At 45.2% G+C, this 27,872-nt stretch overlaps 4 protein-coding genes across 8 annotated transcripts in view; all 4 read left to right on the top strand.

Annotated features, from left to right (window-relative positions):
- LOC117735043 (meiosis inhibitor protein 1-like) overlaps positions 1-1,087 on the top strand; it is a 56,512-nt gene extending 55,425 nt beyond the window's left edge. Inside the window, exons 32-33 of the mRNA XM_034539451.1 lie at positions 291-418; positions 990-1,087. Of these exons, the coding sequence (XP_034395342.1) occupies positions 291-418; positions 990-1,035 (174 nt within the window). The 3' untranslated portion in view covers positions 1,036-1,087. The remainder of the gene's footprint in view (positions 1-290; positions 419-989) is intronic.
- Positions 1,088-2,296: 1,209 nt separating this feature from the next.
- Positions 2,297-8,537, top strand: LOC117735472 (coiled-coil domain-containing protein 134-like). The gene is made up of 7 exons (XM_034540113.1): positions 2,297-2,576; positions 4,493-4,618; positions 4,745-4,866; positions 5,354-5,438; positions 5,923-6,104; positions 7,200-7,271; positions 7,492-8,537. Exons 2-7 carry the CDS (start codon positions 4,516-4,518, stop codon positions 7,615-7,617), a joined length of 690 nt encoding a protein of 229 aa, XP_034396004.1. The 5' UTR covers positions 2,297-2,576; positions 4,493-4,515; the 3' UTR covers positions 7,618-8,537.
- Positions 8,538-8,565: 28 nt separating this feature from the next.
- On the top strand, positions 8,566-12,052 carry LOC117735596. The gene is made up of 2 exons (XM_034540301.1): positions 8,566-8,784; positions 9,270-12,052. Exon 2 carries the CDS (start codon positions 9,314-9,316, stop codon positions 11,276-11,278), a length of 1,965 nt encoding a protein of 654 aa, XP_034396192.1. The 5' UTR covers positions 8,566-8,784; positions 9,270-9,313; the 3' UTR covers positions 11,279-12,052.
- A 621-nt stretch (positions 12,053-12,673) lies between these two features.
- On the top strand, positions 12,674-27,361 carry srebf2 (sterol regulatory element binding transcription factor 2). Of its 5 annotated transcripts, none has more exons than XM_034540296.1 (20): positions 12,674-13,017; positions 16,549-16,937; positions 17,328-17,520; positions 17,748-17,905; positions 18,075-18,232; positions 18,322-18,631; positions 18,736-18,850; positions 18,928-19,079; positions 19,764-19,968; positions 20,071-20,246; positions 20,529-20,778; positions 20,961-21,130; positions 21,242-21,413; positions 21,940-22,057; positions 22,152-22,261; positions 22,848-22,980; positions 23,309-23,480; positions 23,927-24,103; positions 24,950-25,061; positions 25,356-27,361. In XM_034540296.1, exons 1-20 carry the CDS (start codon positions 12,927-12,929, stop codon positions 25,568-25,570), a joined length of 3,576 nt encoding a protein of 1,191 aa, XP_034396187.1. In that variant the 5' UTR covers positions 12,674-12,926; the 3' UTR covers positions 25,571-27,361. The 5 variants fall into 5 exon arrangements, with proteins under 5 accessions (XP_034396187.1, XP_034396186.1, XP_034396189.1 ...); XM_034540295.1 differs by having other exon boundaries at positions 12,675-13,017; positions 25,353-27,361; XM_034540298.1 differs by having other exon boundaries at positions 12,677-13,017; positions 18,075-18,242; positions 18,353-18,631; positions 25,353-27,361.
- The last annotated feature ends 511 nt before the right edge of the window (positions 27,362-27,872 follow it).

The raw sequence follows: 27,872 nt of genomic DNA, 5'->3' as shown, positions 1-27,872 counted from the left end.
AGAGCTGTTGAGAGAGCTGTATTTCAGCCACGTGGGATAAAAAGGACGTTAGCCTTTTTCCTCTCATTTAGACGTTCAACTTTCTTTTCCTGCTTTAGCGTTTAACTTTTATCTTCTAATCTCCCTCCTCACTGCAGATTAACCTTTTAGTCCCCATATCAGCATTATGTCCTGTGCTCTTTTCTTTTTTATTTCTCCCTCCTCCTTTATGTTCCTTCCTCACAATGCTGCTCGTCTCTCCCCTCTCACTTTTTAATTTCTCCCTCTCTCTTATCCTTTTGCTCATTCAGATCCAGAACAGTGCACTGCAGCCACAACTCTCAAGGGAGCAAGACCGGAGAGTGAGGGCTATGATTGAGACCCTCGGCCCACAGGCGCCAAGCGAGGGCTGCAGCCCCAGTCAGCCCAGCAATGTCTTGTATCCCTCACCTGAAGTGAAACACGCGCACACAACACGCACATGCTGAGACGATCACAACAATGTCACTGCCTGAAACATGCATCTGTATGTTTCTGATAAGCTGCAACCCGCTCTCAGCACACCATGAGAGACACCCATGCTGCACTTTAAACGTCAGCAGAGCAGCTTCTTTGATGTTTTTCTCTGGCCACTCATTGAATGTCTTGTGTTTTGCTCTTCACTCCGTCTCAGTGACGGTGTGTTGTACAACGTCGTTACAGTATTTCAGTCTGAGTCGCTACTTAAAGGCTCAGTACATCTGTCATGCTGATTGACTCTCACACACACACACACACATGCCTCCTTTCACACACCCACACACTCAGTCTCGGTCTGTTCAGCTTGATCTGAGCTTGATTGGTTACTGTCTTACAAAAACAATGTTGTCATATCACACTAATTGTAAATACATCAATGAAGCAGTGGCTTGCTACAAAGAATGCTCATTCAGAGTATTTTTTAGCCACTTATAGTAAACACAAAACACACGTACTTCCTCTCTTCCAAGCTCCTTAACGATTGTCCTCAGGCGTGTTGGAGATTTGTCCATCTGTCTGTCGGACTTCACAGCGTAAGCAGGCGGATGTTCCGGCAAACTGATATTATAATGGATTATATTGTTGCGACGTCATGTTGGCAATTGGTTTCATTGTTCATTCGTTGTTACGTAACTTTACTAGATACCTAGTGTGTTCTTCTGTTCCGCTCTTAAAGCAGCACGCGCTCCTGTCTGCATTTAACACTTGTTTCAGTGAAATGTTTTTATTGCGTGTATTTTTTAAAGTCTTTACAAGCCGTGATCTTTATTCATTAAAGATTTTTTTTAAATATATATTTCTATATATATATGTTTCTTTATTATAGGCCTACATCTGTGAATGTTCTACTTTTTATATGATATGATACCATGACGCACGCTATACCAGTCGCTACTACACTAAGCCGCCGGCAGGACACAATCAGACAGAAAAAGAGATCTCTCACTTGGACATTTTTGTGTTTTATTAGAATTTGTGGTCAAGGTGAAACCAACCATTAGTGTCGCCATCTATTATTGGGATGTACCCTAGTCTTTTTTTCTGTAACACAAAGGTGAGAAGGACACATTTGACTTAAATGATTCACCCGATCCACAGAAGTAACTGACCTGATCATAACGGCCATTATCTTCATCCCAAACCTCAAGCCATTCATGTGCTTGGCTTAGTCCCAATGAGGGTTCCAGTTGTAAATGAGCCAGGACTCGTTACCCATCAGCACCTTCACAAAGCTGTCCGTTTGGGAGAGTGTGGCACCCTGCAGGCCACTGGGTGTGTTTGATGGTGATTTGTGAGGTGACCAGGGCTGCAGCTGTTAGTGATGTGTGTCGAAGCTTCTGGAGACGTCAATGTGAGGAGAAAATCTTTGATGTACTTTTCTGTAGACAATCTTTAACTATAATGTCCACTGGTGATCTCTGGATTAGGGTTCTGGTATTCCAGGGATAAAGGAAATGTAGTTGTTGGTACTAAAGGTAAAACTCCTAATTATTTGGTAGTGGTGGTTCAGTCAGACAGGATAAGTGTTTATTTAACTCAAAGACAAATCAAATAAGAAGTTCCTTCTTGAAAATGTGTGCAGACTTTCACATCAAACCAAATAAATACATTGTTTTTTTTCTGTTTGTTTACTATTCCACTGCAAATATGATCAAAACTCTGTCTCGCAAAAAAACGTCAGCACATCATTAGTATCTCGGAGGAATCACACTACGTGGAAATACACGAGGGAAGCGGAACGCAGCCGACTCTGGTTGGCGTCCCTCTCTAAATCCTCCGGGCGGAAACGACAACATCCTCCCCCTCCTCCTCCTCGGTTAGCGCCCGCTGGCTGTCATTCGTCCAAGGCGAGCCAGCCGGTGCGATCGTGGCGCTGGCGGAGTGGAGCAGCGAGAGCCGCGTGTAAATGAACGCCTACAGGGGCAGATTGACGTCGCTTTCGTCGGCGAACTGATCGCAAAGATCTCGTGTGGAGATTTAAAAGAGGGAAAAAAAAGAAAGGTTAAACAGCACTACTTTGGAGCAAAAACGCCATTCTCCGACCGCCGCCGTGTGGTGCCGCTGCTCGCTACGACACGGTGAGTTTGTGCGGCTGGATTATGCAGTCGAGTCATTTTAGTCGAGGAGCGACTTCAAAATACTTATTCGATTCCCCCCAAAAAAGCGCTCCCCCTTGAGGGGAACCTTGTCTGAATGATTGCGATGTAGAATTGCGGAGTCGATGTAGATCACTCATAGACGGGGTCTCGCGCCACAGCTGCACACTAAACGCGTTATTGCTGGCTTAGAATGAAGTGAATGAACTCGTTATTGCCCGGGGAGAGACGTGAGGTCGCGACGGGCAACCACAATCTGTAATTGATGGTCCACATGACAGTCTTTATCCAGGCTCTGCCACCATCATCATCATCATCATCATCATCACCACTATTACGCATGTCCGTGACTGTGCCTCTGCATGAAAGATAACAGGGAGAGAGCCTCGCGGGCGCAGAGGGGGACATGATGTGTCAGTCCTTGAACCTCAAGCCTCCCACAGCAGGCTGGCTGCCGCAGGGGGTCTGGATCCGCTCCTGCTGCACATCCAGCTGCCTGATGAGCATCTGGCTCTCTCCGTCCTCAGAAATCCCTTTCGCCTCGAGGGGCTTTAGTTGTGTGATCTTGGAGTTCACGTCCGAGTTGATTGCTGAACAGTTTGAAGCGTTTTCCTGCTTTTTTTGGGAAGGTTATTGGAAGATTATTTACTTTGCAGATATTGCGCTGCATATTGATGCATGTTTTCACACCGCGGGTGTTCAGAGTGGAGCTGTAGGGATAATCGTGATTATCTGACGATGCTGGAGCCCTGGGTCTCCCACACAGGAAATCAAACGTCAGCCTCTCTGCCACAGTGGGTTGTTGTTGGCAGAGCAGGGAAAAAAATCTCCCCTCCAGCCAAGATATTTACGTGGGTTTACACGGTTTTCAGATGCGCCTCCAGACCTCGTCCGAGCATATCTGGAACAGGCCCCTCCCCCCTTGGAAGCTGTCAGCTGGAGGAGGAATCCATCCAAAGCGCGCACAGGCAGAACTCGTGTTATCGTGCTCATGTCGATGTCTCGCTGCTCCCCCGATCAGATTTAAGGAGCACTTCGTGTCTCCATCACCGCGTGTCACAGTCAGGTGTAAGCAGAGTTTGGATTTCCCCCAAATGATCCTGGGTCCTGTTGCATACTATCAGTGATGCCTGCTTGAAGTTAATGGAGGCAATCGTTTTCTGTGCCACATTAGAGATGATTGATCCGCTCCTAATGTCCTCATTCCGCTCAGCACCCAATTGCATGGAAACGTCAGCCATGTGTTGACTGCATTGAATTGTGCTAGTGGCGATAAGCCTTTCTTTTTCTTTGTTTTGTCCCGGTCCCCGGGCTCTCGTTTTTCTGCTAATGTTTTCTTAATAATATGGCTTTCATTAAATTTTCATTTGATGAGATGCTATTTTTAGCTGCAGTATTTATCTTCTCGCACCTCCCTCTCTAATGTAAAAGCCCCTTGAGGGAAAGGAAGTTGCATATGGATGAAAACTGTTGGATACGACCACGGCTTTGGATAGAGAGACCAGGGGGAGACGAGAGAGAGAGTGAGAGATACAGAGATTTTAAAAGGAGCATAAGGAACCCCTCTTCAGCTCCCCTCTTGCTCCTCAGTGACCACTTCTCCCCAGCCCGTTTCTCTTTTTCCACAAAGTATCACCAGGGAGACGGAGACATCCTAGAGGCTTCGGAAGGAGAAGAAGAAAAAACGGCCACACTGATGAGAGAACTATTTTCAGATGAACGTGAAATCTCAAAAGCATCAGAAGACGTGTTCAGCGTGAAGCTCTCACTCAAAGGAAGTCTGCTTTTGAGATGTGCAGTCTTCGCTCTGGAGCCTTGAACAGATTTCAAATCACGATCTCGAGTGTGTGTGTGCGACATACATCTCTCATGGCTTGTCATCTTTTTCTTTTTTCCAGGAGAGAGGGCCTCCCTCCTGACCATGTGGAGTGTGTGTGCACTGGTCCTGGCGCTCGCCGCTGCCGCCCTCGGCTCGGCGGACTCGGACGCGCACAGACTGAGACATGACTCCAACCTGGACCTCTGTATCCTTCTTCGTGTGTGAGACTGAGTGTCTGTGCCTTTTTTAATGTGACAGATGGGTGCATGAGCATTCATGTGAGTTACGCGCCACGTGGAGAGCGTGCGTCCTCCTGAACTCCTGTTATTAGACAAGCGTCTGTTCGAGACCAAGAGGAAAGATCAGCTGAACGCGTTGAAGAACCTGGTGGAGCTGAACGACATCAACCAGCAGTACAAGATCATAGACATCATGCTGAAAGGACTATTCAAGGTGTGTGTGTGTGTGTAATTGTTGTGTGTAATTTCTGGAAAATGCATTCACGCACATTTTTCAAAATAATTCCTTTTTCAAAAATGAATATTTTTTGCTGAATGCCTAAATTTAGAAAACAGATGTCTCCCGCAGATTAAGTGCTTTTAGAACCTGAAATATGGAACAACGTCTACTATTACAGAGCCTGTGTTTATTGTAATGAAGGAACATGTCCTTCAGTGCATCAGTGTGGCTCTTTGATGGTTCCAAAAATGACTATGTAAACGAAAATAACTCTAATCCCAGATTTTAAAAGAGTTAAACGATCTCTCAAAAAATAATTCTTACATTACAGTTGTAATGCAGTAAAGGTGCTGTGTAAATATCACAATGGGAATACATCTTTTTTCTAAGATCTTAACTACTTTCCCCCCTGAATCCCCAGCTCATAGTGTAAAGTAAATAATCCTGGCTACTGAGCTGCTTTTGTTTTTTAATTCCTAAGGTGTTGGAGGACTCGAGACAAATCCTAGTTGCGGCCAACATGCAGCCTGACGACCCTTTCCCCATGGACGATAAGATCAAAGAAGGTCTGATTAACTTTTACACCTCCTTTTCATCATTTCATTTATTTGTCCCGATGTCTTTCGCTCTTGCTCTACTTCTATAAGCCACCTTTGTTAGCAGCCTCTCTCGTGTGTCTCCGAAACACACCGTTTCTGTCTCCGTCTGGTTTGTGGTCCGTTCCTAAAAGCTCCACTCTTGTGTCGCTCTTTCTTTCTTTTCATCCTTATCCCCCTTTGGTGCCAATAATATCAGCTTTAAACATCTCTCTGGATACCACGAAGGTCATCTCCCCTGTTTTTTCAGGCTTATTCAACGACACCACCTATCTGAGTGTTCCCTGACCTAGGTCAGCCATTGCTGGAGCTGCACTCTTCCCTGTTTGTTGCATTTACCAGCATGCTCTGTGGGTTTTGTCGGCACAAAATATAGCATCAAAAATGTTCCCCTCCCCATCTTTATTTCTTTTCGTTGACCTCCCGGTTTGTCTCTTCCTCCACATCTCCGCAGCTTATTCCCACGTGGTGGAGAATACCGCGTTCTTCGGCGACGTGGCGCTGCGCTTCCCCCGTATTGTCCACCACTACTACGACCGGAACACCGACTGGGACGGCCTGCTGCGCTGGGGCCTGAATTTCTGTAACCAGACGGGGGTTTTCACAGGAGGAGCCCATCAACATGTCCTCACCCTTGTAAGGCGGCACAACTAAAGTATTGCCACAATTCTGCAGCAAGGATGTAAAAGAAATGTAAAAGCTAGCTTTGCGGCAACCGTAAAACTGAAAATATAAAAGCTTAACAGAAAGAGAGCGTTGCTTAGACAACGCTGCAGAAAGTGTGAACCCAGACCACATTAAAGGGGCGAAAAGTAAATGCTTCGAAACATATGAAAATAAGTCACAATATAGATGCAGCTTCAGTTTAGTTCCTTTTTACAGTCTATTTAAATCTTGGGCAAAATGTTGATAGTGCTTTTTTGTTGTGAATGAAGTCTCGATGCAGAACGCAATACAAGTGCACGATGGAACGAACCAGAGAGAACATGGAAGACGGTTGAATGCCATAAGGCCCACCGTGGTGTAAGTGTGACCCGATGCTATCGTGTGCACGACACGTCCTCGATGCCGGGTAACGCCGCTAAATGTGTCATTTGACCCGATGGATTGTGGCCTTTCATTGTAGCGGATGAAGTGGTATTCTCCGAGTGGGTTAATGAACTAAACTCTGGCGGGATTAATCTGTGCAATGGGCCAAGAGGATTATATTGTGGATTAATGCTGAGACTGAAAGCAGCAGCAGCAGCAGTGAAAGCGTGGCTCAGTAACCCCGCTCTTTAGTTTAGTTGGCCTCTGATCCCAGGGATACTCAACTTGCCAAGGGCCAGTTAATGAACAATCGTTAATAATATTCATTAAATAAAATGTATACGTTGCTCCGGTTTTCTCCCACCGCCAAAACATGTATGTATGGCACCATTTTCTTTTTCCAAACAAGCTCTTTTAGTATATTTTTATGATTTTCTTTATGCACTCTAAAACATGAATTCGAAAATGCTCAGCGGCCACGCAGGTCAAAGTTGAGTATAACACTCTAGTTCATGTAGCTCATAGGGTCTAAAGCTGAAATGATAAAAAAAAATATAAGATGAGCTGTAGTACTCCGAAGAAATATAAATTTTTGTTGCTTTTTAGCTGCAGAGTAAGGTATGGGACACTGTCTCATTCCTTATATCTTCTGGAGAAATAATAGCGTGCTAACTCCTCCTCTTTTCCTCGGCCGTTTCTCAGATGTCACAGGAGCTGGGAATAATGGAGAAATCCCCGGACTTTATAAACCCGTACCGCACAGAGAGAGACGATGTAAGTATGACGCACACCTGTTTTTTCCACACCCTGCCTCTCTTCGCGATCCTTAAACAGTCTCGTGACCCCCCAAGTTACAGCCAGGAACAATTGCAACGCAGACAGACCTTTACTTTACCACAATGTTTCGTTTTTTAAAAAGTCAATGAACTAACGATATTACTTGCGACGCCTCGGTGAAAGATCCATCCCTCTAACCCTGACCCATCTGCTTCAGGTGCTTCACACCGCCGAGGCTTTCCAGAAGATCCTGAGGGAGGAGGAGAAGAGGAGGAGGAAAGAAGAGAAGAGGAAAGAAATAAGGAAAGGCCCTCGCATCTCCCGCTCTCGCACCGAGCTATAGCGCAGCACCGGCGGTGCTGGTGGAAAGCAGAGAAGAGGAGCAGGGAGCATACGCACAGTCCACAAGGGGGAACTCGACTGGTAGACTCTGGGTGACAGTGAAGGAAATGAAAAGCTGTCGTCGCTTGTCAAAAGCCAAGAGCTCTGTTGAAAACGAGAGAGGAACCCTCAAGACTACGCAAAAATAAAGTAATGTGGGGAGTGTCAGTGTCTGGCAACGGGTCTGAATTGCTGGACATATACAGCGATTCGTAATTGGAAAATATAACAGTGTATAAGAGGTAAAGACGTCTCTGGAGTAGGAGTTGATAAGGGAAGCTAATTTTGTATAATTTATGGAATATAATAAATTTCAGTATAATCAATTTTTTTTTTTTTTACGGAAAACCCTACTGTATTATGTCTGGTCTAGATTTAATGTGTCTACAACTTGTGTGCTTTGAAAAACGTGTTTGTTAAATCTAAATTTGGCCCGTTTCTGGTTAAGTTGAGCTTGAATTGATGATGGAATACAGCTTATTTTTTTTGCTCCTTGTTTCTCCAACTGAGATTTTTTTTGGAGATATTACTAGACGGTTGTTTATAAGTTGGAAGATTTCTTTTTACACACATTCCGTAGTTGTTTCAGTTTAGCGACCTTTTGTTAATAATAATAATTTTATCCTGTTGGAAATATCTGTCGGACAGAATTACAGTATATGAGCCCTGCACCCGTTTTGGTGCTCTCTTTTTGTTTTTGATTTGTTGTTGTTTAATTATGTTAGTCATTGCTGGAAATTAACATATTTTAATGATTTAGATTTATGGAATTTTGACTGTTATAAAAACTATATGTATATTCAGAGAAAGAATATCACTGCTGCATATTGAACAAGCCATTTTGTTATCACATTTAATTAAATAAAGTGACTGATATGTACAAAAAACAATTGTGTGCGTGTGTGTGCGTGAGAGAGAGAGATTGCGCGCGCGGCACAGCCAGTTGTACCGATCAGCCAGCAGAGGGCAGGCTGTCACCAAACCGACTGTCTGCTACTGAAGTCCAATGTTTGGGTTTTAACAGCCCAACTCAACTTGTAGCTAACTGTAGCTGCACGAGAGGAAACTAAGTCCAAGCTTGAATGGAGAGAAGAAACGGACCGAGAAGCGACGAGTAACGTGGACTCTGGTAAGATGTCACTAATAACGTGGACTCTGGTAAGGTGACGTTCATCTCGTGACAGTCGCTGTTTTCGTCCTAAATTAGCAACTTGCTAAGGCTAGCTTGTTAATGCGGACGTTTTGTTTGTCGGTATTTGTTTAAGGTCGCGAGCGTCGGCTTGATAATGAAAAAAAGTTACAGCGTTGCCTTTTGATCTTTGCATTTGACGTGTGACTAGTTTCAAAGTGTGTTATCATTTGGTAGCTAATACTTTTAAGTTATAATGGCATAGCTACTGTTAATTAGCTAGCTAGCTGTAATGTAGGTTAGTAACACAGTAGTAACCGTTAGCTGACCTATTGAGGTGAAACGTTTTGTTTCTGTCCTTACAAACACCGACTCTTCTGGTCCTTTGGACACAAGGCCTGCATTGTCTGCATTCGTTCATGGTGTTGCAGTGAACCTATCAAAATGAAATGCCGTAGTCTCACAGACACTTTTCTGTTGTGCAGTGTTTCCTCCAGGGTGCCAGGAAGAGAAGAAGCAACCAGTTGATATGGAGGCTGAGAAGGAAGCAGAGGACTGTGACACCAGATGTGGTGAAGAACTCAGGCTGGTCCTCATCGGGAAGACCGGATCTGGCAAGAGTGCGTCTGGGAACACCCTTCTGGGCCAGAAGCAGTTCCTGTCGCAGATCAGTGCGAGCTCTGTCACCAGGACTTGCCAGCTTGGGAGCACTGAGCTCGCAGAGGAAGAGGATGCTGAGGAGGAAGGCCCGGCTATCGCACAGAGGAGGACGGGGAGAGTCACAGTGGTTGACATGCCAGGTTTTGGGGACACTCACCTGAGCGAGGAGCAGATCCACGCAGAGGTAGCCAAATGTGTGTCTCTCTCTGCCCCCGGGCCACATGCTTTCCTCCTGGTGGTGCCGATAGGACGATACACAGACAATGAGAACCAGGCTGCCTGTGAGTTGACCAAGATATTTGGGGAGGATGCAGTACGTCACCACACAGTGGTTCTTTTTACCAGAGGTGATGACCTAGAAGGCATAGGGATTGAGGATTATCTGCAGGAGACTGCACCTGCTGGGCTTAAGGCTTTGATTGACAGGTGTGGGGGCAGGTACCATGTATTTAACAACAAAGACCCCAGTAACTCAGTGCAGGTTAAAGAACTCCTACTGAAGGTGGACACAATGGCGAAGCAGACTAGAGAAGGGTTTTACACCAATGCCATGTTTTTAGAAGCAGAGGCTGCCATCCGGGAGGAGCAGAAAAGGATGTTGAGGGAGCGAGGGCTAGCAGAGGGGGGAGAACCAAAGATAATCGATGACAGCATGGAGGAGCAAGCTAAACTAGCAAAACGAAGAAAGTGCGACTTGGTGTTTGACGGAGCAGAGAGCACCGATAGAGGGTCAAAAGGGGTCAGGAGGAGGGAGTTGGAGAGAGGAAAGGAAGATGATTTTAGGGTGGAGAGGTGGACAGAGGAGAGTAGAGGCAACGCCTTTAGCTTCCTGAGAGACCAGTTTAGAGGCAGACGCAGGGCTGTGAGCAGGCGCCAGTCTGTCCGTTCCTCCTTGATTCACATGAGGAGGGAGGCTGCGCTGTCTGCGAAGGTGCTGGAGAGAGTTAAGATCCTGGTGGCTGCTGGAGCCACAGGCATGTTGGTGGGGGCAGTGTTTGGGGCAGCTACCCCTTTGGCAGCTGCGGCCGGGGCATCTTTCATGGGGAACTCGGTTGGTTTCGCTGCAAGTCAGTTCGCTGGGATGTCTGTAGCGGGAAGCACAGGTGTGGTGAAAGCTGTTGGGGCCATAGTAGCGGCAGCCTCAGGAAAAACTGCTTTGGCTCTGGGGGCAGCAACGGGTGGAGTTTTGGGTGGTTCTGTTGGAGCCATCGCTGGTACAGAAGCTGCCAGTCCTCAGGAGGGTGCTCTGGATGCCCTGGGGCAGGTTAGTGTCATAGGGGCCTCTGTAGTGGGAGTGGCAGCAGGTGTGGGAGGCACAATGGGAGCTGGGGCTGCTCTAAGCGCGGCGCTGGAGGGAGTAGCTTTCACCACAGGGGCCCTCGGTGTAGCTGAAACTGCATCAGTAGGAGCAGCAGGAATGGCCAATGCCTCTGTAGCTCAGGGCAGTTTAGCCTCAGCAGCAGGGCAGCATGCAGTGGCCGCTGTAGGAAGTGCAGCTGCAGGTACTGGGAGTCCTCAGTGTGCTGCAGCCTTAGCTCAGGAGATAGTTGTGAATGTCCCACTGGCTGCTGGGTCCCCCGGTGTTGTGTGTGGCCTAACGGGGCCTAGTGCGGCATCGGTGGCCAGCAGGGTTGTGTCAGATCCCTGGGCCACCGTGGCAGTATCGACACGCATCCTGACTGCAGTGGCTGAGATAGGGAAGGCTGCAGCAGGCATTGCCTTGGCTGGTGGTCTGGTAGTGAAGGTGGTAAAGGAAAAAATAAGATGTGGCACAGGAACAACAGAAGCCAGTTACTCAGAGAAGAAGTCGTATGAGGTCTACTGGAACAAATGAATACAAGTTTAAGACTGGAGATACTATTCATATTTGTTACCTGGCCTTCTGATAAAGTGCTAGACCCCACACACAGTAGCAGTGAGAGATATTGCTTTGCCACAGAATTTAAAACCCCCTCAAAGATTCAATCACAAATTACAATTGATAAAAGAGATTACAGAATTTTGAATTCACAAAGAATATTGATTGGAACTTTTTGAGGCTGGTGAATGAGTTCAGTGGCATTTGCAATGTTGAGTGGGCTGACGAATAAAGACAATCACATTTTTATCTAAATCAATTTTTATGCGGTTGTTATTCATCTCACAGCCGATTGGTTGCCTTTGAACACAACCTAATGTCACATAATAGAAATAAAGAGACAATTACTTCTGGAAACTGGGCTGTTAAAAATGTCGGAGTTCAGCAGTGTGAGCTCAGTTGAATTTGACTTTTCTCCTTTTCTAAAGAAAAATCCCTGAAAATAAGATATTTTTGCCAGGTGAAAATAATGTGTTAATGTAATTAATCTTACTCATGACAGTAATGAGTGTTGTAAATGAACGAAAGTTCTAAGTATTGTTTTTATATCCTGAAGTGTGTTCTGGCAGATGGTGGTTGTATTGCAGTGTTTCACGTCTTGTAATATGTAACCAGACAAGAGTCATGAAGTTAAGTATTAACACTAGTTTTAAACAACCCTATTTCAAGTTGTACTGTAAATGTATAAACAGCTCAGTGTTAACTTTGTTGCAGTGAAATAAACACAAAAGTCTGTATTCTTTCAGTGAATGCATTGTCCTCATTGTATGTGTTTCTGCTGTTCCCTCAAATGTGTCATTTGATTTTATGAGAACAATTATTACAAGAACATTTTCTGAAGATCAGTTTTAGGTGCTTACAAATTAGTGATTTTTTGAGACTTTTTAAATCCACTATATCTTAGAACTGTTGGTTGAATTACGTGCACACATTAATAATTCAGCAATATTTGGTTTTATTGTAATACATTTTTATTCTACGTAATTGTTAAAAGGCTAATAAGGCTCACAATACTTAAGACATCTGACTTGAAGTATCCTTTTTGTATTCAAGAAAGTGGTGAAAATCATTAACTCTGTTGATACTGTAAATCTGTAATTAATAAAACAATGTTGGGTATTGTATAATAGGAGGAAAATGCTTATGATTTGAATCGACATGTCTGCAGTGTTTATTTAATGTGATCTATGGATACATTCACTTGTGTCTAACGAGCTCCACTTGTTGTCACAAAGACAGGGGGCGCGGTTTATTCAAATGACACAGAGGCTTCTGATGCTTGACGTACTATCAGACCACGGCGAACGCGACCTTGTCATTGGACGGCGATGACTGGTCTCATGACAACAACAGCTCGGCGTCGACCAACCAGCGCCCGCTATGAGCCACCGAGTCTGTTTGTGAATGACGTAATGAGCGTAAAACAATATGGCGACGACTTAACCGTATATCGGCGTGAACTAGTTTATCGACGTCGTTGTCCACCTCTTGTGAGGCTCCTGTGTTGTTTCACGGTTGTTCGGAACCAGACTAATCTTCCCGAGTAGATAAAGGGGCTGTGGTTCTTGTTTCTGTCTCCTCCCCCCCGCGACCCTCCGGTGACAGCGAGGTGCGAACGGACGTTATGGACAGCGGAGAGTACATCTCCACCATGGAGAACATGGACCCGACTTTAGCAGAGTTGGGGGACGAGTTCACCCTGGGAGACATCGACGGTGAGTGGTCGCGTCACTGCGACTCAAGTGTGGTTTTTCCACGTTAGCGTCGGCCTGTTTCCGCTGTGCGCGAGATGCTCGTCCCGCTGGGGAGGTCTGTTTATGATGCAACCAGCTATGTTATAAGTACTCACGGCACCGCTGGCGTTTAAAGGGAAGTAAAGCATTGTTAGCCTCACAGTTCCTATAATTTAATAAACATGTAGAATGGTGCACTTGTCTGTCACATTGCAAATATAAACATAATCTTTTGCAAATCAATGGAAGAATAAGTTAGTTTGTGGGCAGCGTGATATTTTCCATGAGGCGAGAGGTGGCATTCATCAGGAAGCTGTGTATGGACACCCAAGAATGTAACTTGCTCATCAAGCTTTAGTTTTTTTTTTTTCAGAATGAAATGAAGACCTTTCTTCATCTTCTTTTTCAGGCTTATTCTGCAGAATCATTGCGCTGAGTTTATGGGACAACATCTCCTGTGAAGATCCCGTCTGCGCTCTGTAGACAGGCTTGTATCAAAACAGGTCTCGCCCTTTGGCACATGTTGAAAGGACTGGGCTTTTGGTGAAACGCTGGCCAGTGCCGAGTCACCAGATTTCCATTTGGGTGGAATTTCACTGAATGCCAAATCACCAGACCGGACCAGATCTGATCTGATCTGATCTGTGTGTGTGTGTGTGTGTGTGTGTGGAGTCTGATGTGTGATATGAACTGGATCCTGTCTTCTTGCCTCCTGGTGGGCACAGCAGTGGGTTTATACCACTATCTAACAAGATGTCACAAATAATAATGATACTTACTTACACAGGCTCATGAAACATTTCAGAACCTCCTCTTGCCTTTTGGTTTGGGGTGTTAATTCTCTTTTCTAAGGGGGCCCTTGGACAGAGTGAGCCGATGTCAGCCACAGTTATGTAATCCCACAAATCCATTGTGTGAAAAGACAGGAACATACAGATTGTGACGAGTGAGAGAGGGAAATTACAACTGAGGGTGGACTGATGAATTCACAGGCGATCTGCGACTAAGAAGTTTTTTTCTTCACTCTTTCGCTGTTTGGCTCACCGCTAATCGACGAGTTCACTTTTCCCCATCAGGCAGCGCAGCCAACTGCATAAAAATTACTCTAGTTGCAGAAACAGTCAGCACCGTCTTCCTAATTACATGTGTGATAATTTATTTTTGCTTTTATTATATGAATTTAAAATACTCCCAGCCTCTGTTCATTGAGAGGTCTTAAAGGCCCCTGTAAGGGCTCATGCCCAATAGTAATCTACAACGATCTTCCTCTCCCTATTATTCTCTTAGCAACCGCTGCTCTAATTATATAACCTATTTTCTCTGCGTCTAGCAGCCTAGGAAACGGTCCCCCTTCTGATGGATGTAGTACCCTTTGTGTAGGCTTGTCTGAGGCTCTTGGGGCTCAGGGCTGCTTTGTCCTGTCTGTCATCAACATTCTGCCCCCCATGGAGGTGCACAAGTGCATGCACTAGTCTGTCTGCCTCGTTAATGTGTGTGCGTGTCCATGTGGCATGGGAAGGACTGGTTGGTAAAAGCTCCTGAGCAAGAACGGCTCAGGCAAATGTTGTTTTCTGTCTGAAACACACTCAACCAGGGCTGTTTAAATGCATGATTCTGCATAATTTCATATCGGGGATGTTCGGAAGTACTTTCACTGTGTATGACCCTCTGGCTAACCTCTGTGTCAACAGAACTTCCTCTCACAGTCATTAGTCCCATCAGAGGAACCACAGCCCTCGGCCAGTTGGTACTTTGTGATCCTCAAAAATCCTTATTTTATGGTCATGAAATTGTATAACAACTAGAAAGTTGGCCCTTGAGTTTTTATCGTAAAATCTATCTCAATGAGATAAGAGATGACAAATATTTATTCTCGGTTCTTTAAATGCACGTGTCACCGTTCCATGAATGATTTGGTTGAGACAAGTTCTTAAAATATGTAAGACTGCCACTCCTAGCCTCGAATGAATGACGTCATTACGATGTCACAGAGCACAGTGGTGACCGGAATTAACTTTTCCATGTTAAGCGGATCTCTTGGCTCTTTGATATTGTGTGTGTCCCTGACTCAGTGCTTTTGTTCATCTGCAGTCATCTTCCCATTCAGAATATTAGGACTGGCCCCGTCAGTGTGGGTAACCAGTGATTTCATGTCCCTCTGAAACGATCCGTGAACATGTTTTGCTGTTCGCTGAACAGAGAGTTCAAGGCTGAAAACTCTGCTCATTGACTCCGATGATGGATCCCATGTGCACTGTCAGTGATATAGATCAGTCATGGCAGCTTCCACCATATGGACCCTGTAAATATGTCAAATGTCTGTAAGTCCTGAACAGCATGGTGTTTTCCACAGTAATGGACAGGCTTGTGCTTTTTGGCCATCTGCTTTTTGACATTGAAGAGACATTAACACCAAATAAAATGAAACCAATGATCATAGTATACATAGTGTTATACTGTGATGGTGATACATTTTATTATTTGTTTTATGTTTTGGGGAATTCTGATATACTCTGTAATATTATTAAAATAAACAGACAAAAATGCTTAGTATTTCATCATAATTAGTGAAAAAGAAGGCACCTTGTTTATATCAACAAAGATAGACTAAATATTAAAGGTGGCCTTTGGAGTTTTCTTCTAAACAAAGTAAAATTCACATCTGCTTGAGGTCTGTAAAACATATTTAATGCATTTCCTTCATAAAACATTTGCAAGAACTTAACATTAACATTAATGAGGAAGTGATTTGTTGCAGTTTTGCTAACGTGGCCCCAACTGAGTGTATATTATTATATAGCAGATCCTTAACATCCAACATTTGCATTGCTTTCGCCATCAAAGAAAAGTCTGAAATAAGTGACATTTATCAAAAGTACTTTGATAAAGAATACATCAGAATACAAAGATATACAAAACATCTCTTTGTATTCTTTATTAAAGAACTTTTATTTTTTTACCCTGCTGCCTTGGTCTTTACACCTTTTCAACGTTATCTGTGTGAAGGCCTTTTGCTTTCAGGACAACCCTTTCTCTGGTTTATGGACAGAACAGTAGCTTCTATCTGTGTGTGCACGTGCCAGCTCAAGGCCAGTCCAAGAAAGTATCTGGGCTCTACTGGTCTTATCTATCAGCAGATAACTGCATTCACAAATCTGTGCCAGGTCGGCAGTGGGGCAACCTTACCACCTTAAGTTTTAATCAGTTCTTTTCAAGGACACTTGGGAAAGCAATTCTATAAAATATTATCTTCTTGGTACTGTAATATTGTGTGTAGCTAAGACCTAAACTTAAAGGTTGTCAAGTAATTGTCAGTCATGGGTTTCGTGCAATATGCTATTATTTACTATTATTTAGTTATATTTAAACATTTTAAACCACAGAATTGTTAAGATGCTGACTATATACCTCATACGCTGTATCATATTTTATATCATTGAACGAAAGTTATTTTTCCTTTATAAATCAAATTTGGCGTTTGGTAATGTCCATTCTGTTTCTCCATCTCCTCAGAGATGCTGCAGTTTGTCAGCAACCAGGTGGGGGACTTCCCAGACTTGTTTGAGGATCAGATGAACTCGGCGGGCTCTGTGCAGAGTGGCGGCGCCGGCACCGCTCCGCGCCCAGCCATTCAGACCCCTCCGACCCCCAAGACGCCAGCCCCCGCTGTGTACCAGAGCGCCGCCGTCAGCCTCGTCGTCCCCCAGACACTGTCTCCCCAGTCTATGCCCCTCACCCCTCCCCTCACTCCCACACAGACTCCCTCCCCTGCGGCCGTTTCCACGGTGCAGCAACAGGTTGCACCGCAGCAGCACCGCAGCCCTCCGCTCCTTCAGCCACGGCCTCAGGTGGTCCAGCCCATCCAGCCTCAGCCCCAACATACGGCCCAGCCCACCATCCAGGTATCAAATGTCACCACTCTCACACTCAAATCTTGTGATGAGTAATACCTCCCATTGTACTCATTGTTCCTAGTAGTAATACTACCGTTAATTGCGTATTGAAAGCTGCATTCAAGGTTATGTTTTGGATCTGTAGTGATGGACGAGTACTGTAGTTTTGAGTCAGCTGTTTTCAAGGTGTCTGTCTCACCTGCTGAAATTTATTGACTGTTTTGGAGACGGTGTGGAATCATTTTCTGTCATTGTGCCATCTATAGAAAAAGAAGAAAACAACTTTATAGTATGTAGACAGACCGTACAATATAATATCCAGCTCAGCATCCCTACAAATAGCAAAAACCGTAGTCAGCCTGACCGATATAGTTTATTGTTTATTTCACTCAAACGCAGATGCACACCCAGGGGATCGCCATGCAGACCCAAAGCTTCCCAGTCCACACCCTGGTTCAGACCCACAGCCAGACGGGCATGCCCATCCAGACCCAAGCGGCCCAAACTGTGATGATTGCCTCCAACGGCGGACAGTCCCGTTTCATCCAGAGCCCCGTCATCTGCCACCAGAGCCCTGGCTCCGGTTTCCAAGGTGACTAAAGAGGAATAGGAGGCTGTTCTGTTGAGCGTTTGAGATAGTTTTCATAAAATGCTCAATATTTGGGTGAATACAGATTTAAATCATCGTACAGCCCATTACAGTGTCTCCTAAGGGTGACATGTTGTTGTTGTTGTACTAATGTGGTTTGTTTTTCAGGATCTGCAGTGTGTTTTGAATTTGACAGACAAATCAACCATCTTCTTGTCTTCCATTCCCAGTCCTCCAACCTCAGATGCAGAGCATTATGACGTCACAACAGCTCCAGCCGATGACCATTCAACACCAGCGTGTTCTGACCCCAACCTGTCAGACCATCCAGACCCTCTCAGCGCCCACCACAGTCCACGCTATGCAGCAGCAGATGCAGCAAGTTCCTGTGAGTAAGCTCGCAGTCGCTAGCGGTGTAATGATGATTAGCCGCAAACGATGGCTCATACGCTGATTCCTTTTGTTTGGTGTCAAAGCAGAGTAGAGGCCCTGCAGATCTGTGTTGATCTTTTAAACTACTTGTAAACAAACAACCGCTTCACATTGACCCTTTTTAGGCGTCTTTCCATCAGGTCCTTGTCCAGCAGCCTCAGATTCTGAAGACCGATTCGCTGGTTCTCACAACACTGAAACCAGATGGCACGCAGGTGCTGTCGACCATGCAGAGCCCCACAGGGATCACCACCTTGACGACGCCCATCCAGAACACAGCTCTGCAAGTTCCGGTATTCAGCGAGCCTAAAAGATTTTGTATAACCATTTGGTTGTTAATAATGATCATGTTTTTTGTTCCCACACTGACAGCTACCGTACTGCTACCGATTTCCATCCCCAGACGCTGATGAGCAGCAACATCTTGACCACCCTCCCTATGATGTTGGGAGGAGGCGACAAACTGCCGATCAAGCAGCTACAGCCAGGTTCTCACTGCACAAACGTGGCCAGATCAAGCATGGATCAGTGCCAGATGATGGGAGGAATAATAGGCCCGGGAGGAGTGGTGAAGGAGGGCGAGAGGAGGACGACGCACAACATAATCGAGAAGCGGTATCGCTCCTCCATCAACGACAAGATCGTGCAGCTCAGAGACCTGGTCATGGGCAATGATGCGAAGGTTAGTCAACCGGGGCAGCCATTAAGTAAATAAACGCCCTGATTTCACTCATGCGCTCTTGATGGTAGTTGGATCCTCAAATGTCCTCCTTCATGTCTTCACAGATGCACAAGTCAGGGGTGCTGAAGAAGGCCATTGACTACATCAAATACCTGCAGCAAGTCAACCACAAACTACGGCAGGAGAACATGGCCCTTAAGATGGGCAACCAGAAGAACAGTAAGTGTTTACATTATTGAATGCTGATCTGAAACTCGGGATTCATTGATGTCATTGAGTCCCCCTCTCTGTTTCAGAGCCAGTGATCCTGTCTGAAGACGTGGAGCTGAAAGAGGAAATAGTGATGATGTCTCCTCCAGCCTCGGACTCTGGTTCTAGTTCCCCTGCCCAGTTCTCTCCTTACTGTGTGGACTCAGAGCCAGGCAGCCCCTTGCTGGATCACGAGCAGGTAACATACCATAGTTTTTTAGTGTTAGTGGTAGTGGTTGTAGTAGTAGTAGTAGTAGTAGTAGTAGTAGTAGTAGTAGGTGGTTAGTAGGTCCGTCTTTCAATCAGGATGTTGACGGTTCAATCCCCGCCCTAGTCGATGTGTCCTTGAGCAAGACACTTAACCCTGCATTGCTCCCTGTAGCTGTGTCTACAGTGTATGAATGTAACATGGTTGTAAGTCGCTTTGGATAAAAGCGTCAGCTAAATGACATGTAATAATAATAGTACATTATATGGATTGACCCTTATGCTTCATAGTTAAAGCTTTCCACCGGTGGTTTATATTGCGAAATAGTTTAGAAGGCGTTATGTTGACATACATTTTATCAGAGACTGCATATTTTTTTCTCATTATCTGAATTTCAATGTTACAAGAAAGGAGCGTTTTAAAAAGATTGTTTTGTGAATAATGGGTCTCTCACAAACCACTACCTTTTTGTATTCCTCCACTCTGACTTTGATAGCTCAAATTTAAGATTCAAATTCTAAATTACTTGAGAGCACAACCATAATTATATTCCCATCATTAAAGTACAGTGTTGCCAAGGCATACTTCAGGTTCATGGTTTATTAGCTGCCATGATTGTGAATTATTCCACAGTTATTGATTTTTGTAAACCTGTTCTCTCCCAACGTCTGCCAGATGAAGATGGAGCCAGATTCTCCCTCCTCGGTTGGAGTGATGGATCGCTCTCGACTGCTTCTCTGCGCCCTGACCTTCTTCTGCCTGTCCCTGAACCCGCTGCCATCTTTGTTGGGCTCTGAGGCCTCGGGGAGCCCCAGCCTGTCTGCGGGCCACGGGCCGTCGAGAACTCTCGTCTGGTTCCCAATTCACACACAGGACTTTGGTGAGCGGGGCGGAGTCGTGGTCGAACTAGTGACGCAGCGGGACACTTGGTCGTGAAGTCTTCTAAAATGTTCCACATGTTTCATCTCCTCTGGCTCTCCAGCTTCCTGGCTGCGATGCCTGTTGCCGTGGGTGATGGTGTGGGTGCTGAGCGGGGTGGGAGCGGTGTGGGGTTGTGTCAGGGTGCTCTACCTGTGGGAGCCCGTCACGCCCCTTCACTCGCCAAAGTCTGTGTCGTTCTGGAGGCATCGGAAACAAGCCGACCTGCATCTCAACAGGGTGAGTACAGATGAGCCCTGGGATCAGAAGTGTAAAATAAGTCTTAAATGCAATTACTATTTTATTATCTGGTTTTTGATGTGCTTTGAGAATGATATATGATGATTCATCACTGACTGAAGATAACCTCACCCGGCTTTGATTCGCTTGCTGATGTCTCAGTTTCACCTGCCTGTTCCCTGCAAGGCTTTATTTTGAGCTGTTCTTAAACCACACACACACACTTTCCGATCACCCTTCACTGAATACTAATTAGCTAACTATTTCTCCTCTCTCCTGCAGGGTGATTACACAGCGGCAATGGCCAGTTTAGAGACCTGCCTGTCCGTCTTGACTCGACTGCTTCCCTCAACCACTCTGGACCTGGTCTGCTCACTGTCCTGGAATCTCATTCGCTACATCCTGCATCGCCCAACTCCTCTGGGTTGGCTCGTTCATCAGGTTAGGGGAAAGCACGAGGGGGAGGAGGCTCGGACGAGCGCAAAGGACGCAGCGCTGGTTTACCACCGGCTGAGCCAGCTGCAGCTCACAGGTGAGGACAAAGAGGGCTGACGCTATACACCGGCAGGACGGAACACATGGGTTGAATAAATCCCCCCACACCATATTAATTTACATGCAGCAAATCGATATTGGACCTTACTTTCACTTCGACATGATATGAAGATTCAAACACGATGATACGGTTTATGTTCCCTCTCTCTCTTTCTGTAGGAAAGCTGCCTCAGCGTAGCAGCATGTGGGCTTTATCTGTGTCTCTGAGCGCCGTCAACCTCAGCCAGAGCGCCCAAGGCAAGATGGCCCCTGCCCAGCTCACCCAGATCTACGTCACTGCAGCAACAGCCCTGCGCACCGTGCTGGGCCACCACCTCTCCTGTCTGCCTGTGAGTCTTTTACATTTGTCCATCTTCTGTCTCTTACTATTTCAGTGGCGTTTACTTTGTTTGAGTTTTCTTTCCATCATCAGCATCTTTTCTTCCACGTGCACCTCCCAGGGTTACCTGTTGAGCTGTGCAGAGAGTGTGGCCAACCAATCGGAGACCAAGCCAATCCCTGACTGCCTGCGCTGGCTCTTCACCCCGTTGGGCAGGCAGTTCTTCCTGAGCTGTGATTGGTCGGTGAAGTCGGAGAGCAGCGACGGGGTGTACACTTCTCAGAGAGAACCAAGTATGACATAAATACATACTCTAATTGACCCTTCTGTTCTTTCACTTTGTCTGTTTTTTATTTATTTATTTATTATTATTTGAACTCCAACAGTCCAAAAAAGATGTAAGACCATTTCTTTTATAACAAAAGATAAACTAAAGTCATCATTGTTTTTATGGTAATTCTATTCAATCGTATGACCAGAGGAACTTTCTGTAAAAGGAAATCTCATATTTTTAAATGGAAAGACCTAATTGCATCTTCAATTGAAACTATTGCTCTACCAATATATTCCCAGCTATGATACTAAAATCAGAGCTGGGCCCTTGGTAATCATTAGAAAAAAGATGGATGGATCTAACACCGAGTCATGTTCGCTAAGTTGGCTGGGTTGGCATACAGATCTTTGTTATATTGTGGTGAGCTTCATATACCTTGAGTGAATATTGTGTTTCTTTTGTTTATTTAATGTTAAAGAAAATATAAAATGCAGAACGCTATGATTTCACTGTTCACCTCTGTTTTCCTCCTGATCTTCCCCCAGCTGACCCCATTGCCCAGCTGCACCGCTGTTTCTGCAGGAAGCTTCTTGAGAGAGCCGTTCACACTCTCATCCAGCCGCAGAGCGGCTCTGAAGCAGGCAAACGCAACAGCGACTCTGGGTAAGCCAGTCTGCACCAGTGACGTTGTTCCCAATTTGTCCTTAATGGTTCATCCTGGATCTTATTTTTTTTTTATGATCTGTCTCTCTTTCAGGGAGTTCTCCAGCGCTCTGGAGTTCCTCCAGTTGTTAAACAGCTGTACAGAGGAGTCTCCGTCCCCTCCTCCTCCCTTCTCGACTCCTCCAAATCACACCACCACTCCAGGTATGAATAGCATGAGGAGAACCACCCTGTCCAATCACAATAAAGCATGAATCACATCAGATGTTGTTTGCGTGGGGGAGGGTAGAGAAGCGATTTCTGTTTTTCAGTACTGCATATTATCCAGATAGCCATCAGAGTCATTACTGTCGGCATGAATGGATTTCCTGTACTGACAACCATTTTGGCCTTGGAGATTAGCTTTTTATCGTATTATCACAGATAACACTTGCAGTCATTGATCTGTGGTAATAAATGACTTTCAATGGGTATAATAAACACATTGACAATCTGTTGAGAGGATGTTAATTGGCAACAACGTTAATCGGGTTTTTTTCACACTGAGACATTCTCTCCCCCCAAAGCATGTTAATATCATCTCACACACACAGATTTTGATCCCACTAGAGACACAGAGCAAAGTCTCAAAGAAGGGGGTCTTAACCATCACATCGTCTCCCACAACAGCTTGAAAAGAAAAAGATTTTTACAGTCACAAGAAAAGTGCTTTTTAGACTCTTGGACTCAAGCTAGTTTCTCCCTCCTTGTTTTTATTTTCAACATCGTTTCCCTCTCTTCTTCCTGCCAGTGGGAGACCCAGTGAGTCGTTGGTGGGCTTCGGTGCTGAAGGCCACCGTGCATTGGCTGCAGGGCGATGATGTCGCCGTGAGGTCACTGTTGGCAGAAGCGGAGCGCATGCCGAGGGCTCTACACACTCTTGAGTAAGTGAAGTAAAAACTGGTTTCAGTTGGTCTAGATATGACGAAACACAAGCTGTAACTCGACAACACAGAAACCAGAGTGGTTCATTCTTCCTTCTTCAAGTTTAAATTGTTGAACATCACGGCAACCTTTTGAGTTCCGAGAAGATAATCAAGATAATATGGATTCACAGATATGGAAGTCATAACCATACCATCTTTGACCCTTCTTCTGTAGATTACAAGCATCTAAGATAAATTAAACTGAAGGATCGTAATATAGACAATTAAACATTTGTCTCTTTTGTAAAGGAACCACACCAACTGTCCTCTTGCTTCTCTGTTTTAGCCACCCTCTGCCCAAGGCCGTGCTGCTGCTTTGCAAGGCGGTCCAGATGAGTCTGCCTCCTCTTAAGGGGGAGGGGGCGATAGCCTACTTGTCCCACTGCGACAGAGCCAGCGGCTACCTGCGCTCCAGCATCTCGGTGCCCGTCGCCCAGACTGGGAACTGGCTGAACAAGGTAATGCACAAAGCATCCCTCGCAAGAGCTGCTCTGGGTTTGTGATTAGAGCGCTTGTTGTTATGTCATCTTGTCTGCTGTATGGGAAAACCCTGTCTGACTCTGATGCATGTACACACATTGCATGCTCCGTCGGGTACGGGCCGCTGTGGGGCTGTGTGTGAGTGTGTGGGCAGTATGGGTGGCAGGAGGTGGCTGTGGTGCATTGTAGTTGCATTGCATGATCCTTAAAGCCGAGTGCAATGTGCCTGCAGTGCAGTACAGAGGCCTCCCCAATCTGCACGCACCCGCTACACACCCCACCACTTCACATCAGACGGCACTGAATATCATGGTGTTAATTTTAAGCATGCATGCTGGGTCAGAAGAACTAATGATGATTTCATACATATAATGTAGATGCACCAAACAGCACTTTGACCTTTTTGTTTTCATTCCCTTTCAAGGGGGTGGAGCTCCTCATCTGTGACCTTCTGCTGACCTTGAGGACCAGTTTGTGGCAGCGGGGAGGCAGCAGTAACGGAGAACCTGGCCCGGCCCCTGGGTCCCAGTTGGCTGGTTTCCAGAGGGACCTCAGCGCGCTCAGAAAGCTCACACAGTGCTACAGACAGGCGCAACACAAGGTACACCCCTAAATAGATCAGAACTCTGTACATTATATGTTATACATCATATCAGGTGTTGTGATCTGCAAAGTGCAGGATGAGATGGAGAAACCACATCGACGCTTAAGTTCTTGCAAGCTGAAATCACAACGGTGTCAAGATTAACCAGTATTTTATTAATGTATTGTGCATGTATTAATTGTCATGGAAAAATATGGACAAATGCCAAAACCAAGATATTAGAAATTGTTATAACACTGACAAGCAGGCAACTCTCCTAGGTAATAATACCCACAATGTGTTGCTGGCATGTCAAGTTAACAAAAAGTCTGCACTGATTGTAAGCCCAGAAATCAGCTGAGACCTGCTAATCTTGTTCAGGATAATATTGCATTTACTGCTTCAGTCTTGGAAATCGCGTTCTCTCCAGCGCTCGCCAGCTCCAGAAATCTCATCTCTCTATCTATATATATATATCTATATGTATAGATATATATATCAATCTCATCATCAGCATCATTCATACTTGTAAGATTTACTCGAGTAGTCATTACTGTAGCCAGAGGGTCTTTAGCAACTACTGCTCCCACAGCGGCCGGTGCTCATTTGTTCCGTCTTGACTCTCGGGACCAACTGCATCCTTTCATGAGGTTCTGTTGTGAGACCGCTCGCTGAGAAAGATGTGCTCACGGTGCTTTACAAGAACGGCAGAATGCTTCTTCTAGATAGCCCGGGTAGGTTGCCGTATGTGGGGTAAAGCGATGTGTTTCTGCTCCAACATCACTCAAACACCTGTAAATACTTGATGAGGACCATCGTTGCAGCTCTGATGTATCTGTTTTTTATTTATTTATTCTTCTGCAGGTTTTTCTCCATGAGACCACAGTGAGGCTGATGGCTGGAGCCAGCCCCACGAGGACACACCAGCTGTTGGAGCACAACCTCCGACGCAGGGCGCACAACTCCTTCACGGCTGGTAAGGGAGACGCAAAGTCTTTTTGTCTCTTGGTTTAAATACAGACATCATCTTCATGGTTACGGAATCCTATTCACGCTCCAACTCAGAGTGAAGGTTCACCTTGACCGCCGGCTCAGGATAATTTCCCCTGTGGTCGTAATTTTAACTATTAATGGCAAAATGACTTGAAACAACCCTAGAGGACAACACAACCCTGTATTTTCACGCACACACACACAAAAACACACACACACACCTAACCTCCACTTTTCTTCTTCTTCTTCATTTCCTCCCGCTTGCTGCCGTCAGAAGGTGAGTGCGTCCTGGGTGAGAGGGAGAGGGCTCATGCCATCCTGCTGGCCTGCCGCCACCTGCCCATGCCCCTGCTAACCCCGCCCGGGCATCGCGCCCGCCTGCTGGCCGAGGCCAAGCGCACCCTGGAGCGGGTGGGAGACCGTCGTTCCCTACAAGACTGTCAGCAGATCCTGCTGCGCCTCAGCGGGGGCACAACCATTGCTGCCTCCTGAACACACACACACACACACACACACACACACACACATTAGGGCTACTCACAATACAACAAACTCCGTAATTTGCTATTGTACATACAAAGATATAAACCGGGCTTATCATCCACCAACAACATGTAAGACTTTTCTGTCACACTTTTCTCACCCACACACAGCTGGTTTTAAGCTGTCTCTGTATCCACACTGCAGGCTCAACATTAGCTCCTCTTTGATGCTTAGTCTCATTGTTGCAGCACAATCACGCCATCTTCTGGTCATTAAGGGTACCATGCTGGCTTCCTGCCTCATTTTGAACAATGCCACACAACAAGGAAAATCAGGTTTAATAGGCCCCAAAGGAAAAAGGGACCATTATCTAGTAGCTGTTCAAATAAATGTGATGCAGCAGCGCATTGATTAGCTGTAGGATACCGAACTGTACAATCATTATTGGCACACGGCAATGTGAGTGCTGCAATAACTGTAACGTCTCATTGAGCTTGCGCGCTTCAATTGAGTGTGTCGGAGTATTTGAGAGTAGACAGCCGAGGTCTGTTGAGCATGGCTGTGCTAGGATGCAGACAGAGAGACAAGCTCACTTTTCAACACACAGCGCTGAGTAGTGTCTCTTCTTATCTACCTCATACACGGTGCAATGCATTGTACGGTGGAGCAAAGTCGGCTGATGTCATGCTTCGTTCTGTCAAACGGGAAAAAGGTTGGATTAGCGAACACACACGCTCACACAGATGCTTCTACATATTATTCCATATTAAATTAATTGCATTCAAACTCACAATGTGATTTGTATATAGGTTGTACATAGGCAGACAGACAGAAGTAGATTAAACAAGAAGTCCTGACTTCTGCTTGAGAGGGCACACACACACACACACACATTGAAAAAAGAGCTGCGTCATGTCAGTCGTAACGGTTTCCTTTTAGAAGCTTTCACAAGGTGAGCAACATCCGCAGCCTCACACTTAAAGTGATACTCCAACCAAAAAAAGCATCCGGACATCCATAAACGTGACGGCTGACCATCCTCGTGAAGCCGCCCTTCGAGCCCAGAAGGCAGTGAGTGTCAAAAACTCCAGATGCTGACTGGCGTATCAATTGGGGATGAGTGAAAAGGGGGCTGAACACAGTGATCAATGTGAAGAATGGTATTTACCTGTGATGTAACGCTCTAAAGCAAAATGGCCTTGATGTAATGTAAAAAAATATTTTATTTTATTTTTCTTCACTTGCGAAACAAAGGAGGAGTTGTATCTTTGTGAGTTCTTTGTCCAGGTCTCTTTTTATTTGTAATTTTTGAGGCACTTCTGTCATTCCTGTTTCTGTGCTCTGTTTTTCTTATTTAAAGGTTATGCAATATTAATACAAATGCTTTAGCAACAGTTCTGTCATTGTTTTTGTTTCATATTGATAAAAGCATCCTGGGATCAGATTTTTTTGTTGTTGACTGCATTTAAACAATTAGCCTGAGATTTTGGACTCACTCTTTCTTTGCTGTTTTTTAGAATACAGGCAAACACACAAATGCTATTAGAACTATGTCTTCCAAGTCAACCCAAGGTGTAAGTTAGCAACCTAAAGAGTCCTGAATATACTGTTTTCAGTGTAGATTATCTTTCCTGACTGGGAAAAGTGTGAAAAGAGGAAAGCAGTGCTCGCACAGCCATCGGAGCACAGTTTCAATAGTTTTTATTTTATTTTTGTCTTTCCCCTTTGATGTTTTTTATTGTCCATCTTTCTGTGTTTAATTTTGATGTTTGTTTTGTAATAAAACAACACATGACAGTGTTTGGTGTGTGTGTGAGATCGTGATCGTGATCGTGATCTTTTGGTGTTAAAAGTCCCATGCTGGTTGTGGATTGTCTAAGATGGGAAGCACAAATACGAGCAGTGAAACGGGAACAAAAATGAGAGCATGTTTCATCTAAACACAGGTGTTGGCTGAGTGTGAATGCCAGTGTAGATCTGATGACGATGGTTTATTGGTGTCCTCTTTCACATATTCTCTTTGTGCGATGGGCACTGGACACCTCGGTGTAAATGAAACACTTCAAGCGAGCGAGACCCTGCCACTTGGAGGGATTGTGGACAAATACCTAATATAGAAATAGTAAATGCATGGGTGAAGGTTTGAAGACTAAAGGCAGTTATCACATCACGATTAACAGAAATACAGACTGCTACCTGATTTGAAATGGCATTTATTCATTTTCATTCACATCTCAAGACAAGGTGACCTGATATCAACTACATGATCATATCAACAGATCATGCAGTTTACAACCGCAGCATAAACTCT

This window comes from Cyclopterus lumpus, chromosome 8, assembly GCF_009769545.1.
Source record: "Cyclopterus lumpus isolate fCycLum1 chromosome 8, fCycLum1.pri, whole genome shotgun sequence".
Lineage (NCBI taxonomy): Eukaryota > Metazoa > Chordata > Actinopteri > Perciformes > Cyclopteridae > Cyclopterus > Cyclopterus lumpus.
The sequence above is the reverse complement of the archived record's forward strand: the minus strand, read 5'-3'. Positions and strand labels throughout refer to the sequence as shown.